Below are 18,639 nucleotides of genomic sequence, written 5' to 3' on the forward strand. Positions count from 1 at the left end.
GCTCATCAGGCTGGAAAAGGTTACAAAACCAGCTCTAAAGAGTCTGGACTCCACCAATCCACAGTCAGACAGATTGTGTACAAATGGAGGAAATTCAAGACCATTGTTACCCTCCCCAGGAGTGGCCGACCAACAAAGATCACTCCAAGAGCAAGGTGTGTAATAGTCTGCAAAGTCACAAAGGACCCCAGGGTAACTTCTAAGCAACTGAAGGCCTCTCTCACATTAGCCAATGTTAATTGTTCATGAGTCCACCATCAGGAGAACACTGAACAACAATGGTGTGCATGGCAGGGTTGCAAGGAGAAAGCCACTGCTCTCCAAAAAGAACATTGCTGCTTGTCCACAGTTTGCTAAAGATCACGTGGACAAGCCAGAAGGCTATCGGAAAAATGTTTTGTGGACGGATGAGACCAAAATAGAACTTTTTGGGTGAAATGAGACGCGTTAAGTTTGGAGAAAGGAAAACACTGCATTCCAGCATAAGAACCTTATCCCATCTGTGAAACATGGTGGTGGTCGTATCATGGTTTGGGGCTGTTTTGCTGCATCTGGGCCAGGATGGCTTACCATCATTGATGGAACAATGAATTCTGAATTATACCAGCGAATTCTAAAGGAAAATGTCAGGACATCTGTCCATGAACTGAATCTCAAGAGAAGGTGAGTCATGCAGCAAGACAACGACCCTAAGCACACAAGTCATTCTACCAAAGAATGGGTAAAGAAGAATAAAGTTAATGCTTTGGAATGGCCAAGTCAAAGTCCTGACCTTAATCCAATCAAAATGTTGTGGAAGGACCTGAAGCGAGCAGTTCATGTGAGGAAACCCACCAACATCCCAGAGTTGAAGCTGTTCTAGACGGAGGAATGGGCTAAAATTCCTCCAAGCCGGTGTGCACGACTGATCAACAGTTACCGGAAACGTTTAGTTGCAGTTATTGCTGCACAAGGGGGTCACACCAGATACTGAAAGCAAAGGTTCACATACTTTTGCCACTCACCAATATGTAATATTGGATCATTTTCCTCAATAAATTAAATGACCAAGTATAATATTTTTGTCTCATTTGTTTAACTGGGTTCTCTTTATCTACTTTTAGGACTTGTGTGAAAATCTGATGTTGTTTTAGGTCATATTTATGCAAAAATAAGAGAAAATTCTAAAGGGTTCACAAACTTTCAAGCACCACTGTATATACCGATTTCGTTCAGGTTGTATCAGAGGATCTACCTGGATCTAAGGGACACTCGTTCAGTTTAGAGAACTCCATAGGTGTCTTGCCTGTCAGCACACAGTTGGAACTGCGCAACATAATTGGCATCCTGAAACGGAAAAAGCAACTACTCGTTTAATGAGTGATGAAGTCGCAATTCTGATTGGAACTAACTTTTTTTGCATGATTGTTACACAACAGTAAATGCAACTATAGATGAATAAAATGTACGTACGACATGTTATTTTCAGTGGCAAATTGCTGTGGTATAAGAGAAATAAAACACCCAAGGATGTGCTATTGTTGGAAAACGATCAACTTCAGTGCCGAGCATGCTTTATTCCATAATCAGAGTGGGTGTATTATCAGAAAGTCCAAGAATTAGTTTGAAATCCCACCTTCAGATTGGACATGTAATGAAATTTGAGTACCTTCCTATAGGTAAAGCATTTCGGATGATCCTCTGACTGCCTCTGGTGTACTCAATGTCCACTGTAATGGGGGCGGAGTACGTCATGTCTCTCAGTCGACACTGGATGGTAAAGACAATGAGAATTAAATCATGACTACTCCTTTTGCTGAGTCAGTTACTGAATACTGAACCAAGAATTCAAAAAAGTGGACAAAGTGAAGCTGGGACAATAAAGTTTTTGAAATATTTATACAGCATGTGCAAAAAAGTACCTGTATGAGCAAAAAGAAGAAAAAATATCAAGCCAAAATATCCACAAGTCACTTGATACTGTCCTAACACCTTTGCTTTTACTTTGCCAGTTTCCTAGAAAATCTTAGCTTGTTCTTTTTTAAAGACGTGCTGCACATTTAAATGTGTTTTTTGAGCTGTAAATTATATATATGACTGTACTATGATGAAACATATCAATGCTTCTGTTACAACTAGACAGCCTTTCGATTTCATAAAACCGGTGAAATTTAGCTGCCTCTGAAATGTGGTAATTGTGATGCATGTTTATTTCTGTAATAGCTCACAAAATATCAGGCCATTCTTTGGCTGGGAAGTTATTTAAATTTGAGGGCATTCCCTAGCAAATAACGTGCATGAAATTGCTCGCTTCGTGCAGTCAATCAGAGAGAGGAAGTCCGTGTGCGCGATTAAATTCATTAATTGTTCTATTTTTAAAAAAAACTAATAAAATTGGAAGTCTGTGATTCGAATTCAGTAGCTTTGGGTCCACTAAACAAAAGCAATAGAGGTGTCAGGGAAAATTCTTTTTATGACCTCCACTTAAAATCTGAAAGGCAGTCTACCTTTAATATTGACAAAATTACCATTTTTAAAAAAAGAAAAATTGTTATTTTATGGTTTGAAAATGGCTCAAAATAGGGCTGTGCGATAGGGGTCTGCGCGGGTCGGATTTTTCAGTCCCGCTCCCGCCCGCAAAGAATTATGATTTTCAGTCCCGCTCCCGCCCGTGCCTGCCATATTTTGTCCCGCTCCCGCCCGCAAATCCCACATGATGCAGACGTTCGCGTTATTTCTCAGGAAAGTTCTTGTCTTGACACAGCATGATGGTGCCCCGCCCCCTACTTTGAGTGGATTTGAGCATAAATATCTACAGCTCACGTTCATTATTATTTACCTTGTTTCTGAATTCAGCATGTAGTGTCTCTAATAATAATAATAATAATAATAATAATAATAAAGTGCTGTCAAGCGATTAAAATATTTAATCGCGAATCGCACATTTTTATCACATGAGAAACCATTGTAATTCTCTGATCAGCATAAAAAAAGTGAATGGGCTTGCTTTGTACCAATGGTATTTTTTTTTTAATTGCAAAGCAGAGCTAGTAAGAGAAGTGAATTGATTTACTGCTTGAGTTAGTCTACAACTCTAATCAGAGAGACAGGTTACACAGTGCCGGTAGGCTTGACTCAATGCTATCCCCAGAAATCCTTCCTGTAATATGCAAATTTGGCTGTCCAATCAGAGGCGGCCAAATTTGCATATTACAGGAAGGATTTCTGGGGATAGCATTGAGTCAAGCCTACCGTCACTGTGTAACCTGTCTCTCTGATTAGAGTTGTAGACTAACGCAAGCAGTAAATCACTTCACTCATGGTTCTCTTGCTAGCTGGGTGTGAACTGCAAGTCATTAGAGTGATCAAAGGATTTCCCGTTAGGGTGATCAATGGCAAATTTAAGATGCCATTCCTCACTCAATCTGACTCTCTCTGCAAATTTAGGCATCTTAAAATGTTTTTATTAACGCCAAATAAAATATCCAGCACAAATTATATGAGATAGACAAATTAATAATTTATAAATTTTATTTCGAACACGTTTTTAGTTAGCAGGACTGCAGCTTATCACCACTCCCGCCCGCGCCGCATATGTGCACTTCTGGTCCCGCCCGCGCCCGCAATGAGCTTTCAAAATTTGTCCCGCGCCACACTGCTTTGCGGCGGGTCCTGCGAGACTCCCGTGGGAGTGCAGGGCTCTACTGTGCAATAAATCGAATATACTCAATATATCGCCGAAAATTCTGTGTGCGATACATAAAATTATTATATCGTAACTATCGAGTATTTTATGGTCATCTTCCGACTTGCGTTCGTTTCATGTTTGTTTAAAACATTTCCCGGTGGTTTTCTCCCTGTCCCTCAGGCAGTAACGTGAGAGGCTGCCTAAGGGTAAAGAAAACAATAACGTCATGCACTCGCCAACCAATCCCGGGCGACATCTCGGTGCTGAAAGGAACTTCCGGGAAGATTTTCTAGTTAAGATTTCCTAGTTCCGGTTTACAGCGCTGACTCAGTTCGTGCAATCGCTGGTGCTGCATAGGCTACCGTGTAAGCTCTGTCAATTTCAGCGACAAATTAAAAATGGAAGCGGACGAATTGGTTCCTAAAAGAACTAGTAAGGGGTCAGTCATCTGGCATTCTTTTGGATATCGCGAGGAGGATGTGGAACAGCAAATGCCAGTTTGTAAAGTTTGCAAAAAACCTGTCATCACGAAAGGCAGCAGCCGGAATTATACACATCTGAGAGGCAGAGCCAGAAAACATTCAGTTCAAAAAAGTGTGCAAAGAGAAAAATTATGTTTTGCAGATCTCTCTCTTCTCTCCCTCAATCTCTCTCTCTATTGTGAATGTTCCAGTGGTTCTCAGTAGTCAGGTTAATAGCTTGGAGATCTATTTTTTTTAAATAATTTAATGAATGAGCACTTTTCTTATTTAGGCTAAATGTCTCTCAGTGTTGAGCTTGCACTTTATTGATTTGAGCTCTGAGCAGCTCTGTATTGTATTGCCCCTTTGTTGCAATTTCCAAGATTGTTTTCGCAGTTTGTGCTACATCTTTGAATAAAAATAGTCTTATTTCAATTCAATTGTGATTAATCACTAACATGAAAATTTAAAATGTGTTGTTAAAAACCACCTGTAAAGTTAACCAAGAATGTTATTTAATCTGCAGGGATTGTAGTGAAAACAGTAAAGAGTAAAAGTTAGATTTCATGGGGTTCTTTAGAGGAGATTTAAATATATCGAGATATATATCGTGAAATGGAGAAAATGTATCGGGATATTCATTTTTTCCCCATATCGCACAGCCCTAGCTCAAAACATTATCCACTGGCTTAAATAATCCTGAACCTTGTAACGCTGACAGAATTGACCATTTGGTACATCTCTCCTTCATGAAGGGGAAACAAAAAGTTAACGCCCTGTAATCTGAGGTGGGCGGCAAATCTCCCCTAGCCCACACCTTTGAGTCTGTGAAAACACGCTCTTATTCAAATATATGCTGATCAAGACTCACAGAGAAACTCCTGCCTCACACGTCCATGAAAAAAACCCAAACAAACTCTTTTCCCCTTAATTTTACATGAAGGGAAATCCAGGATATACCCAGAATTCATTTTCAGCATTTTGGATTTTTATTTTCTTTGCAGCTATATTACAGAACTATTACAGAGACACTTTTTTCTTCTGCCTCATTCAAAATTTAACATGGATGCCAACATTTGCACTGAGCTGTACTTTTTCCTGGACTACTTCTAAAAGTTGCTTAAAGTGCATATCCTGGATGAATTTCGTTTTTTTTTTATATGAAAGAATGTCCCTTTACACACTCATCCAGAAGGGTAATTTTGCACAAGGCCATCTGTCTACAGCAGAAAAAATAAAATAAAACGCGTCTGGAAAAATCCCAAGGGAGTCTGGAGCCAGATTCGTGACGTTACCTGCGGAAGCGCCAGCAGGCTGCGCGAGCTGTGCACGGTTTCAGTGCACAGCCTGTGTAGACCAAGCGCTCCCATTTCTCTCTCATTGTCCGGTCTTTTGGGAAACGATGAGTACTAATCCCACCATGATGGGTGTTGCTACACCCTCCGACGATACATCTGTTAACCATTTTAATAATTACGCGATAACGTTGAAGAAATTTGCAGAAAACCACCAGGTCGTTTTCTCATGAACAAACCAGCGCTGACGTAGGATTCAGAGGGAGGCGTCCCGCACGCGACGTCATGAAAATCAACGTTTGCCGGGAAATTCAAATGCCAAGTTTTTTCAGAGGCGGACCAATTCGCCTCAAATGGCTTGATTTCAATTGAATTTTTCTGGTTTTGTGCAAGGTAAAAAATTTACACAAAATGCAAAATGTGACAGATATTTGACCAAAGTTTAATATAAAATAGGAGAATTACATTGCTCTTGCTCCTGAATTTACCCGTGATATGCACTTTAAGCGTTTCACTAGATTATGAATTGACGAGCAGGGTGACGCTCACTGAACTGATTCAGTCATTACCTCATGTGGAGACACTGGTCTGGTGACATTAAAGCTCTCTTCCACATCAGGCATCCCGACATAGATATTGAGGTACCTATTGAGAAAACACAGTGTAATTTATGTAAAATTAAAAAGAAAAAAAACCAAACAAACCCTGAAGAACATAAACAGCCGCCTTACTTTAGATACCACATGGGATCTGCATCACTTGTAATCTTTTCATTTGCTTTCATGATCTTTTTGATCTGAAAATATGACCAGAGATGACGTGAGAGCTCTGAACAAAAAAAAAAAAAACCTTCAACTAGCTTTTTGATATAAATACCATACATACAGTATAGGGTCTGTCTCAGAAACTGGGTACTGTGGGGGTCCCCCACTAAATATACTCACAGTCAAACTATACAGTTTTGAATGGTGATGTTGGTTTTAATTTGAAATAAAATGATGAAAGAAATAATACACATAAAACTAAACCTTTGATGTGAATACTCTTCAGAATTTGGCAAAAATTCCGCAAATTTGTGGAAAAATGGCAGCTTGATCTGGGACATGATAAATGGTTGACTACATCGCATTCCTTTAAAAAGGTTCCACTGAAAAGTCTACAGTTATCACTAATTGTATTTTAAGTGGTAACTTTATACACCTAAGGATTGGTGCGCTCACAGAATAATCATAACCGTAATAAAACATCATGCAAAATATTTGATCACCGTTGTAGCTCCATTTTCCGCAGACCCAAAACCAATACGATCGTGTTGATCTAAATGGAACGCCTCAGGGTCGAGGTCACTACCTCACCAAAAGTAGGAACTTAAAATCACTACGCCATATAAACATTTAGTTATAAATCTGCGATTTTGTTTTTTAAAACGAAAGCTGAAAGTTAGGTATAGAATATGTTTCTTACAGAATATGTTACGATGGTAGCTGGTCTTGTATGAATTTCTGAGCTATAAAATGAGTTGTGGTCTATTTTTTACCGTAGCGTGTTGTGTGCGCGGGGAAGGACACGCATTAACAATTTGCATGTGTAGAATGGAATTTTCCACTCCAGCAGTTAGAAGTTGATCGTGCTTCCATTTGCGGTCTTTCTGTTACGCGGGTGATCTGTTCGGACGTTATCACTGAAAAGGTGAGTTGACAGTTTTATTTTGTTTTAGTCTTGCAGTATAAGGCAATAGAATGTTTCTTTTTCATCTTACTTTCATATTTCGTAGTGTTTGCATATTTTTGGCCAATATTTTGCAACCATGGTCAATTTAGATCAAACTTCATAGAATCTATGGCCAGTCATTTTGCCCCGCCCCCGCCTTGTGCTCCATCTGGTGCGGTAGTGATGTCCCGTTGCTCGCGCGCCGCAGCAGAGACCCGCGCGACCTTCAGCCGGTACAGTCGCTGTTCTTTTACCACCGCCGTTATTCTCATCTTTCCGGTGTGTTCTTGATTTTTCCATTGTGTCCTATTTTGCCATATCAAATACCCAAAATGTACCATATTATTCATATTTAAATGAATAATCAATTCAGTCATCATAACTTGGCATTTTTAACCCAAGCAATCAAAAACGGGAAAGTTATTCAACATTTTCACTCATCTGTGAAGGGGCTTTAATTCTACAATTTTACAAAAGCATTTGAATTGCAATCAAAAAAAATTTTCCACAGCGGAGGCCAGATAAAGAAAGATACTATCTTTATTCTTATTAAACATGACAAAAGAAACATTGAGTGTTAGGTAAATACAAAAAAAAAAAAGTTAAATTAGAAAATTTATTTTTTGACCATAATGTCCCAAATGAGAGGCCAGTTTCTGAGACGGACCCTATAAAAACACCCTTACCTCCACATTGATGAAGTAGTTAAAGGAGTCAATATGCTGCTTTACCAAGCCTTTAACCTGAAAAGGAATTGAAAAGGAAACTCTAAGAAGGGAGTGCTAATTTGTATTATTACTTCAACTACTTTGAAATTGAAAATATTGCTTTATTTTCTTAATATCTATCAGTAACTGGACAGGAATCTTACCTTCAGAAAGGCTGGAAGCAACTTCCATTTTTCCTTCAATAAACACAGCAAAATAAATAAATAAATAAATAAATAAATAAATAAAATTATATATAAAATATTTTTTCCAGATATACAGGGAACATTAACTCTACAGTATTTCTTTACAGAGGGAGAGGGGAGCCATTTGGGATTCACCTCATGTTAGCCACCTAGCTAAGATGTTTAAATACACTGTAGTGGAGCTCGTGCTGGTTTTAATGCTCTCTTACCTCCACTGTGTCCACTGGAGACGCGAGCTGTTGCGGGGACATGTCCCCAAAGTCCTCCTGCAGTAACTCCATGCTTTTTACTACAGCTGCCACAACCTATGCGACCAAATCACATTTCAAACTTCATCACCTACTAATAACACTGCAACCGGAAGCTGAGAATACACGTGAATGGTGCACTGCAACGTGCAAATGGTGCCGGGTAAAACAATAATGCAGTGCAACGATAAAATTGTACCGGGTAGAAAAAAAATGTGAAGGTGATTAGTTCCACCAACAGAAAACATCTCAGATGAATCAGTCAGATCAGTCTTAAATGTTCAGCACAACCTTTCAGAAATATTCTTTGTGAATATTAGCAGAATTATAAAAGTACCATAAATTCCCGGGCAGAAAAAAAAAGTTTGAATAATATGCTAAATGTCCATTGAATAAAGCTGTCAAAGGTAGAATTTTCAAACCCTTACAGTATACACTGTACATATTGTATGATTGGTGTTTATCATCTCATCTCATCTCATCTCATTATCTCTAGCCGCTTTATCCTGTTCTACAGGGTCGCAGGCAAGCTGGAGCCTATCCCAGTTGACTACGGGCGAAAGGCGGCCCACGCAGACACAGGGAGAACATGCAAACTCCACACAGAAAGGTCCTCGCCGGCCACTGGGCTCAAACCCAGAACCTTTTTGCTGTGAGGCGACAGTGCTAACCACTACACCACCATGCCGCCCCCTCTATTATTATTATTATTATTATTATTATTATTGCTGCTGCTGCTAATTTGCTCATTGCAATGATTTGCAATTTTATTGCAAAAAAAAAGATTTTGACCTTTTTGGTGACCTTGACCTTGATTTTGACCATGTGTGTGAACATACTTGGCCAGTAAACATGGTTCTGATTCCCACACCGTACTGCTCTCAACCAATCAGAACACATCGTACTGCTCTCAGACAATCAGAACACATCTGAATGAATATGAAGGAAGATATCACGCAAAAAGATTTTGACCTTTTTGGTGACCTTGACTTTAACCGGATGACCCTCAAAATGTTGGAGGTTCTATTTGAGACCAATGCCCATCTATCCTGAAAGTTTCATGAAGATTGGTCTAACCATTTTCCCATAATATAATTCACAAAGAAAAGAAAGAAAGAAAGAAAGAAAGAAAGAAAGAAAGAAAGAAAGAAGTGTTGCCAGACAAAACAAATCTCGGCCACTTGCACTTATGATGAACATGAATTAAGATATCGTGAAAAAAAGATTTTGACCTTTTTGGTGACCTTGACCTTGATTTTGACCTTGTGTGATTCTGATTCTCATTCGCACATCATACTGCTCTCAACCAATCAGAACACACAGTTCTGCTCTCAGACAATCGGAACACACCCGTACTGCTCTCAACCAATCAGAACATACCATACTGCTCTCAACCAATCAGAACTCACCATACTGCTGTCAACCAATCAGAACTCACCATACTGTTCTCAGCCAATCAGAACACACCCGTACTGCTCTCAACCAATCAGAACACACCGTACTGCTCTCAGCCAATCAGAACATATCTGAATGAATACGAAGGAAGATATCACGAAAAAACGATTTTTACCTTTTTGGTCACTGTGACCTTGACCTTGACTTTGACCAGATGACCCTCAAAATGTTGGAGGTTCTATTCGAGACCAATGCCCATCTATCCTGAAAGTTTCATGAAGATTGGTCCAACCGTTTTCCCATAATATAACTAGAAAAGCACTCGGGAACGCAGACCTCCGCCAAGAATCCTTTAAAAAAATCCGGGCTCCAGAAGGTGATCCGGATCACCGCCAAAATTTAATGGATTGTTACTTGTGCCCAGTCACACCTCTGGAAAATATTTCAGAGCAATCCGTTCATTACTTTTTCTGTAATGTTGCTAACAGACAAACCAACCAACAAACAAAAAAAACCAAACCAACGCTACCGAAAACATAACCTCCTTGGCGGAGGTAATAATAATAACTAGAATGCATTTCCGGAGAAAATGCGAAAGTGTGCTTGCTCAGGTGTGCCGCCATGGCGACCCGGCAAGAGAGGTGACTGCACGCCCACACGACAGGTTTTATGTCAACATGCGAAAGTTTGGCCAAGACACAAGGCGGATTCTCATACGGAGATGACAGGCTGGCAAGGTTCTTTACAGGGACATCCCAGAGCTTCACTAACATGAAAATGTAAATGTAATTCTAAATCCGTAAAGAGATATGACCCAAAACACGTTTTTGCTCATTGTGGCGCCCCCTAGTGGCCAAATGACACCAAATTTAATGAGGGTACATGACCTGGTGCCGAAAGTCATCTCAACAAATATGGTCTTGATACATCAAAGTGTTTCTGAGATATGAGCCAAAATACGTTTTTGCTAATTGTGACGCCCCCTAGTGGCCAAATGACACCATATTTGATGAGGGTAGTTTGGATGGTGTCCAAAGTCATGCTACTAAATATGGTCTTGATACGTCAAAGCATTTCCGTGATATGAGCTCACTTCCTGTTTGGTGGCTTTGCCATCGATTGTGATTGGCTGCCACGGGCGAATGCTTCGACGTATGAGAGCAAAACAAATATCATTCATTAGGCATGGACTGGAGATCATGTGTGCCAAGTTTCGTGATGATCGGACAAAACATGCGGCCAGGGTCACTCTACCTTCACTTTGGACAAAATTCAAAATGGCGGAAAATCTAATCAGGCGGAGAATGACGTCATAGGGTGCGTGGGAATCGTCTAGCTCCAAGGATTCCAACGGCACCAGACTTATGAAAATCAGACATACGGATCAAAAGTTACGTGCATGAACACATGTAAGACTGTGATCAGTTGGTGGCGCTACAGCGTGAGACGTACCAACATGAAACTTGATGAAATCAATCAGGGTCCACTCCCTCTATCAGTGTACCAAGTTTCATGACTTTACACCTTACGGTTTGGCCTACAGAAGGAAAAATCTGTTTTTTGCGTCACGTGCCCATTCATTTCAATGGGGAAAAAATTAATCCTTTAAAAAAATCCGGGATCCAGAAGGTGATCTGGATCACCGCCAAAATTTAATGGATTGTTGCTTGTGCCCAGTCACACCTCTGGAAAATATTTCAGAGCAATCCGTTCATTACTTTTTCCGTAATGTTGCTAACAGATAAACCAATAAACAAACAAACGCTACCGAAAACATAACCTCCTTGGCGGAGATAAAAAACAAAGAAAGAAAGAAAGAAAGAGGTCTTGCCAGACAAAACAAATCTCGCCCACTTGCACTTATGAAGAACGTGAATTAAGATATCGCGAAAAAATGATTTTGACCTTTTTGGTGACCTTGACCTTGATTTTGACCTTGTGTGATTCTGATTCTCATTCGCACATCATACTGCTCTCAACCAATCAGAACACACAGTTTTGCTCTCAGACAATCAGAACACACCCATACTGCTCTCAACCAATCAGAACATACCGTACTACTCTCAACCAATCAGAACTCACCGTACTGCTCTCAACCAATCAGAACACACCGTACTGCTCTCAGCCAATCAGAACATATCTGAATGAATACGAAGGAAGATATCACGACAAAATGATTTTTACCTTTTTGGTCACTGTGACCTTGACCTTGACTTTGACCAGATGACCCTCAAAATGTTGGAGGTTCTATTTGAGACCAATGCCCATCTATCCTGAAAGTTTCATGAAGATTGGTCCAACCGTTTTCCCATAATCTCATCTCATCTCATTATCTCTAGCCGCTTTATCCTGTTCTACAGGGTCGCAGGCAAGCTGGAGCCTATCCCAGCTGACTACGGGTGAAAGGCGGGGTACACCCTGGACAAGTCGCCAGGTCATCACAGGGCTGACACATAGACACAGACAACCATTCACACTCACATTCACACCTACGGTCAATTTAGAGTCACCAGTTAACCTAACCTGCATGTCTTTGGACTGTGGGGGAAACCGGAGCACCCGGAGGAAACCCACGCGGACACGGGGAGAACATGCAAACTCCACACAGAAAGGCCCTCGCCGGCCACGGGGCTCGAACCCGGACCTTCTTGCTGTGAGGCGACAGCGCTAACCGCTACACCACCGTGCCGCCCCACAAATAATAATAATAATAATAATAATAATAATAATAATAATCTTTATAAGGCACAGGGTTTCAAAAGCTGACAATTATTTACATGAAAACTGTACATAACAAATATAAATGAATGGCAAATATATAAAAATAGAATCAATAAAAAATATAATAATTAACTCTAAATTGTACAATGTACTAAAACCTCTAAGTTATAATTTTCACACTATTTCTTAAAGTTTTCACTGTCAAGACAACTCACGATAAGTTTTAATACTTTTGTCCACATTATTATCCATCCATCCATCCATCCATCCATCCATCCATCCATCCATTATCTGTAGCCGCTTATCCTGTTCTACAGGGTCGCAGGCTAGCTGGAGCCTATCCCAGCTGACTACGGGCGAAAGGCGGGGTACACCCTGGACAAGTCGCCAGGTCATCACAGGGCTGACACATAGACACAGACAACCATTCACACTCACATTCACACCTACGGTCAATTTAGAGTCACCAGTTAACCTAACCTGCATGTCTTTGGACTGTGGGGGAAACCGGAGCACCCGGAGGAAACCCACGCGGACACGGGGAGAACATGCAAACTCCGCACAGAAAGGCCCTCGCCGGCCACGGGGCTCGAACCCAGGACCTTCTTGCTGTGAGGCGACAGCGCTAACCACTACACCACCGTGCCGCCCCACAAATAATAATAATAATAATAATAATAATAATCTTTATAAGGCACAGGGTTTCAAAAGCTGACAATTATTTACATGAAAACTGTACATAACAAATATAAATGAATGGCAAATATATAAAAATAGAATCAATAAAAAATATAATAATTAACTCTAAATTGTACAATGTACTAAAACCTCTAAGTTATAATTTTCACACTATTTCTTAAAGTTTTCACTGTCAAGACAACTCACGATAAGTTTTAATACTTTTGTCCACATTATTATCCATCCATCCATCCATCCATCCATCCATCCATTATCTGTAGCCGCTTATCCTGTTCTACAGGGTCGCAGGCTAGCTGGAGCCTATCCCAGCTGACTATGGGCGAGAGGCGGGGTACACCCTGGACAAGTCGCCAGGTCATCACAGGGCTGACACACAGACAACCATTCACACTCACATTCACACCTACGGTCAATTTAGAGCCAACAATTAGCCTAACCTGGGCGGCACGGTGGTGTAGTGGTTAGCGCTGTCACCTCACAGCAAGAAGGTCCAGGTTCGAGCCCCGTGGCCGGCGAGGGCCTTTCTGTGCGGAGTTTGCATGTTCATCCTGTGTCCGTGTGGGTTTCCGCTGGGTGCTCCGGTTTCCCCCACAGTCCAAAGACATGCAGGTTAGGTTAACTGGTGACTCTAAATTGACCGTAGGTGTGAATGTGAGTGTGAATGGTTGTCTGTGTCTATGTGTCAGCCCTGTGATGACCTGGTGACTTGTCCAGGGTGTACCCCGCCTTTCGCCCGTAGTCAGCTGGGATAGGCTCCAGCTTGCCTGCGACCCTGTAGAACAGGATAAAGCTGCCAGAGATAATGAGATGAGATGAGAATTAGCCTAACCTGCATGTCTTTGGACTGTTGGGGAAACCGGAGCACCCGGAGGAAACCCACACAGACACAAGGAGAACATGCAAACTCCACATATAAAGGCCCTCGTCGACCACTGGGCTTGAACCCAGGACCTTCTTGCTGTGAGGCAACAGTGCTAACCACTACACCACCGTGCAGTTTCCACTGTCAAGACAACTCACTATAAGTTTTAATACTTTTGTCCACATTATTATCCATCCATCCATCCATCCATCCATCCATCCAACCATCCATCCATCCATTATCTGTAGTCGCTTATCCTGTCCTACAGGGTCACAGGCAAGCTGGAGCCTATCCCAGCTGACTATGGGTGAGAGGCGGGGTACACCCTGGACAAGTCGCCAGGTCATCACAGGGCTGACACATACAGTGGTGCTTGAAAGTTTGTGAACCCTTTAGAATTTTCGATATTTCTGCATAAATATGACCTAAAACATCATCAGATTTTCACACAAGTCCTAAAAGTAGATAAAGAGAACCTAGGTAAACAAATGAGACAAAAATATTATACTTGGTCATTTATTTATTGAGGAAAATAATCCAATATTACATATCTGTGAGTGGCAAAAGTATGTGAACCTTTGCTTTCAGTATCTGGTGTGACCCCCTTGTGCAGCAATAACTGCAACTAAACATTTCCGGTAACTGTTGATCAGTCCTGCACACCGGCTTGGAGGAATTTTAGCCCATTCCTCCATACAGAACAGCTTCAACTCTGGGATGTTGGGTTTTCTCACATGAACTGCTCACTTCAGGTCCTTCCACAACATTTCTCTTGGATTAAGGTCAGGACTTTGACTTGGCCATTCCAAAACATTAACTTTATTCTTCTTTAACCATTCTTTGGTAGAACGACTTGTGTGCTTAGGGTCGTAGTCTTGCTGCATGACCCACCTTCTCTTGAGATTCAGTTCATGGACAGATGTCCTGACATTTTCCTTTAGAATTCGCTGGTATAATTCAGAATTCATTGTTCCATTAATGATGGCAAGCCGTCCTAGCCCAGATGCAGCAAAACAGGCCCAAACCATGATACTACCACCACCATGTTTCACAGATGGGATAAGGTTCTTATGCTGGAATGCAGTTTTTTCCTTTCTCCAAACATAATGCTTCTCATTTAAACCAAAAAGTTCTATTTTGGTCTCACCCATCGACAAAACATTTTTCCGATAGCCTTCTGGCTTGTCCACGTGATCTTTAGCAAACTGCAGACAAGCAGCAATGTTCTTTTTGGAGAGCAGTGGCTTTCTCCTTGCAACCCTGCCATGCACACCATTGTTGCTCAGTGTTCTCCTGATGGTGGACTCATGAACAATTAACATTAGCCAATGTGAGAGAGGCCTTCAGTTGCTTAGAAGTTACCCTGGGGTCCTTTGTGACTTTGCCGACTATTACACGCCTTGCTCTTGGAGTGATCTTTGTTGGTCGGCCACTCCTGGGGAGGGTAACGATGGTCTTGAATTTCCTCCATTTGTACACAATCTGTCTGTCTGTGGATTGGTGGAGTCCAAACTCTTTAAAGATGGTTTTGTAACCTTTTCCAGCCTGATGAGCATCAACAACACTTTTTCTGAGGTCCTCAGAAATCTCCTTTGTTTGTGCCATGATACACTTCCACAAGCATGTGTTGTGAAGATCAGACTTTGCTAGATCCCTGTTCTTTAAATAAAACAGGGTGCCCACTCACACCTGATTGTCATCCCATTGATTGAAAACACCTGACTCTAATTTCACCTTTAAATTAACTGCGAATCCTGGAGGTTCACATACTTTTGCCACTCACAGATATGTAACATTGGAACATTTTCCTCAATAAATAAATGACCAAGTATCATATTTTTGTCTCATTTGTTTAACTGGGTTCTTTTTATCTACTTTTAGGACATGTGGGAAAATCTGATTATGTTTTAGGTCATATTTATGCAGAAATATCGAAAATTCTAAAGGGTTCACAAACTTTCAAGCACCACTGTAGACACAGACAACCATTCATACACCTTCGGTCAATTTAGAGCCACCAGTTAGCCTAACCTGAATGTCTTTGGACTGTGGGGGAAACCGGAGGACCTGGAGGAAACCCACACAGACACAGGGAGAACATGCAAATTTCACACAGAAAGGCCCTCGCCGGCCTCTGGGCTCAAACCCAGAACCTTCTTGCTGTGAGGCGACATTGCTAACCACTACACCACCGTGCCACTCCCACATTATTATATTTTTATTTATCCTATTTAGCTGACCAGGCAGGATTTAATGATTCTGTAGAGCAGATGTGTTAAGCTGCATGAAAGGACTGCAGGTGAGATGGAAAATACCTCAAAATAAATATGTAGTCTGTATCAGATCTGACATCCTTTAAGTATTTTATGTAGGAGCTTTACGGACTCCGCTGACACAAATTACCACTCATGCCCCTTTTCCACCAAAGCATTTCCAGGGCGGGTTCGGGGCCAGTGCTTAGTTTGGAACCGGGTTTTCTGTTTCCACTGACAAAGAACTGGCTCTGGGGCCAGAAAAACCGGTTCCAGGCTAGCACCAACTCTCTGCTGGGCCAGAGGAAAGAACCGCTTACGTCAGCGGGGGGGCGGAGTTGTTAAGACCAACAACAATAACAAGACCGCGAAAGATCGCCATTTTTAAGCGGCGAGAAGCCGCAGCTGTACAAATGCGAAGTCATCCACTATTATTATTATTGTTGTTGTTGTTTCTGCTTCTTCCGTGTTGTTTTTGCTTCGATATTCGCGCCAAGGTTTATGCAAACATAGCGACGTAACTGACGTATACAGCGACGTAACTGACATGGCTTCCCTTAGCACCGCGAGCTATGGAAAAGCAAACTGGTTCTCAGCTGGCTCGCAAGTTGAACGAATTGTGAACCAGCACCGGCACTGGCCCCGAACCAGCCCTGGAACTGATTTGGTGGAAAAGGGGTATAAGACATCTTTTATCAGCCATCTACAATGCAGCCATCAGCATTCTGATTCTATGATGATCCATGATACCCCTTTTCCACCACATCAGTTCCAGGGCTGGTTTGGAGCCAGTGCTGGTGCTGGTTCACAACTCATTCAACTTGCGAGCCAGCTGAGAACCAGTTTGCTTTTCCATCGCTCGCGGTGCTAAGAGAAGACACGTCATTACGTCGCTGTATACATCATTACGTCACTACGTTTGCATAAACCTTGGCGCGAATATCGAAGCAAAAACAACGCGGAAGCAGCAGCAGCAGCAACAACAATAATAATAAATGACTTCGCGTTTGTACAGCTGCTGCTTCTCGGTGCTTAAAAATGGCGATCTTTCGCGGTCTTGTTATTGTTGTTGGTCTTAACAACTCCGCCCCCCCCGCTGACGTAAGCGGTTCTTTCCTCTGGCCCAGCAGAGAGTTGGTGCTAGCCTGGAACCGTTTTTTCTGGCCCCAGAGCCAGTTCTTTGTCAGTGGAAACAGAAAACCCAGTTCCAAACTAAGCACTGGCCCCGAACCAGCCCTGGAACTGCTTTGGTGGAAAAGGGGCATCAAAGACACTCCAAAAAGGTCTGACTACTTGATTTCATGCTGAAAACAGCAGATGAGCCAATCAATGGATGAAGCCGGCTGATTGACAGGCGCTCAGGTGGTTTTAACCAGAACCATGGAAAGAGAAAGAAGGAGAGAGAGAGAGAGAGAGAGGCAGAGCTGGATATCATACAAGCTCAGGCACGAAGTGTGTGTTTAGGTGCAATCAGAACCTCCCGTGTGTGCACTACAAGTTGAAACAGGTGAAATGTCATTACAGCTGCGCCAAAGACAACTGGCAGCTAATTACTGGATAAACCTAAAAGGACATGAAGATGCGCATCCAACAAAAAGGGTTTTGCAGATATATTGGGAGAAGGAGAGAGCACAAAAGCAAAGTTTTGGCTGGATAGGTGACCAAATAGCAAGAGACATGGGAGTGTATGATAAAGAGTTTGGGGTAACTGTACTGTGGCCTGTCAGACCTACCTGGATCTTAGAAAGTCCTAGTGTGGATATGCAGCTGCTTAAGATCAAGCACAGCGGCAAGACTGCTGATTTAACTAATGTGTATTACTGGTAGAGACCTTAAATACAAAGAGAGTATTCATATCTTTACAGACGGATCAGTGGATCCACAAACAAATATGAGAGGGGCTGTGGTTACTGTGCCAAGTAATCAGGTCAGACTTAGTAAAAGGACATTAGATTGCTTCAATGTGAGTAGTGTTGAGTTGTATGCCATATTGATGGCACTTGAATGGGTTAAACAGGCAAATTGCAGAAACTCCATCATCTGTAGTGATTCTGGTTCAGTTTTGTCAAGTATTCAAACAGGAACAGCCAAAAGCCACTTAGATCTTTTGTATGAAGTCTTGTTTATAAGCTCCAGGTTGATTAGGCAAGGGAGAGTGGTCACATTCATGTGGGTTCCAGCCCATGTAGGTATACTTGGGAATGAACAAGCAGACAAACTAGCAAAAGAAGCAATCAAAAAGGGAAATCTCATCTCATTATCTCTAGCCGCTTTATCCTGTTCTACAGGGTCGCAGGCAAGCTGGAGTCTTGTGGTCTTTGTACTATTTTCAATGAAATATAGGGTTTCCAAGATTTGCAAATCATCACATTGTTTTTTATTTATGTTTGACACAGTGTCCCAAATTTATGGAATT

The 18,639-nt window shown here is 41.7% G+C and overlaps 1 protein-coding gene across 1 annotated transcript in view; it reads right to left on the reverse strand.

Annotated features, from left to right (window-relative positions):
* The window catches only part of polr3b (polymerase (RNA) III (DNA directed) polypeptide B), a 61,765-nt gene extending 53,349 nt beyond the window's left edge, over positions 1 to 8,416 (reverse strand). Inside the window, 7 exon segments of the mRNA XM_060923754.1 lie at positions 1,235 to 1,326; positions 1,649 to 1,749; positions 5,993 to 6,068; positions 6,155 to 6,219; positions 7,820 to 7,876; positions 8,005 to 8,037; positions 8,256 to 8,416. Coding sequence (XP_060779737.1) covers positions 1,235 to 1,326; positions 1,649 to 1,749; positions 5,993 to 6,068; positions 6,155 to 6,219; positions 7,820 to 7,876; positions 8,005 to 8,037; positions 8,256 to 8,327 — 496 coding nt within the window. The 5' untranslated portion in view covers positions 8,328 to 8,416.
* Positions 8,417 to 18,639: the final 10,223 nt, after the last annotated feature.

Source organism: Neoarius graeffei, chromosome 6 (genome assembly GCF_027579695.1).
Source record: "Neoarius graeffei isolate fNeoGra1 chromosome 6, fNeoGra1.pri, whole genome shotgun sequence".
NCBI lineage: Eukaryota > Metazoa > Chordata > Actinopteri > Siluriformes > Ariidae > Neoarius > Neoarius graeffei.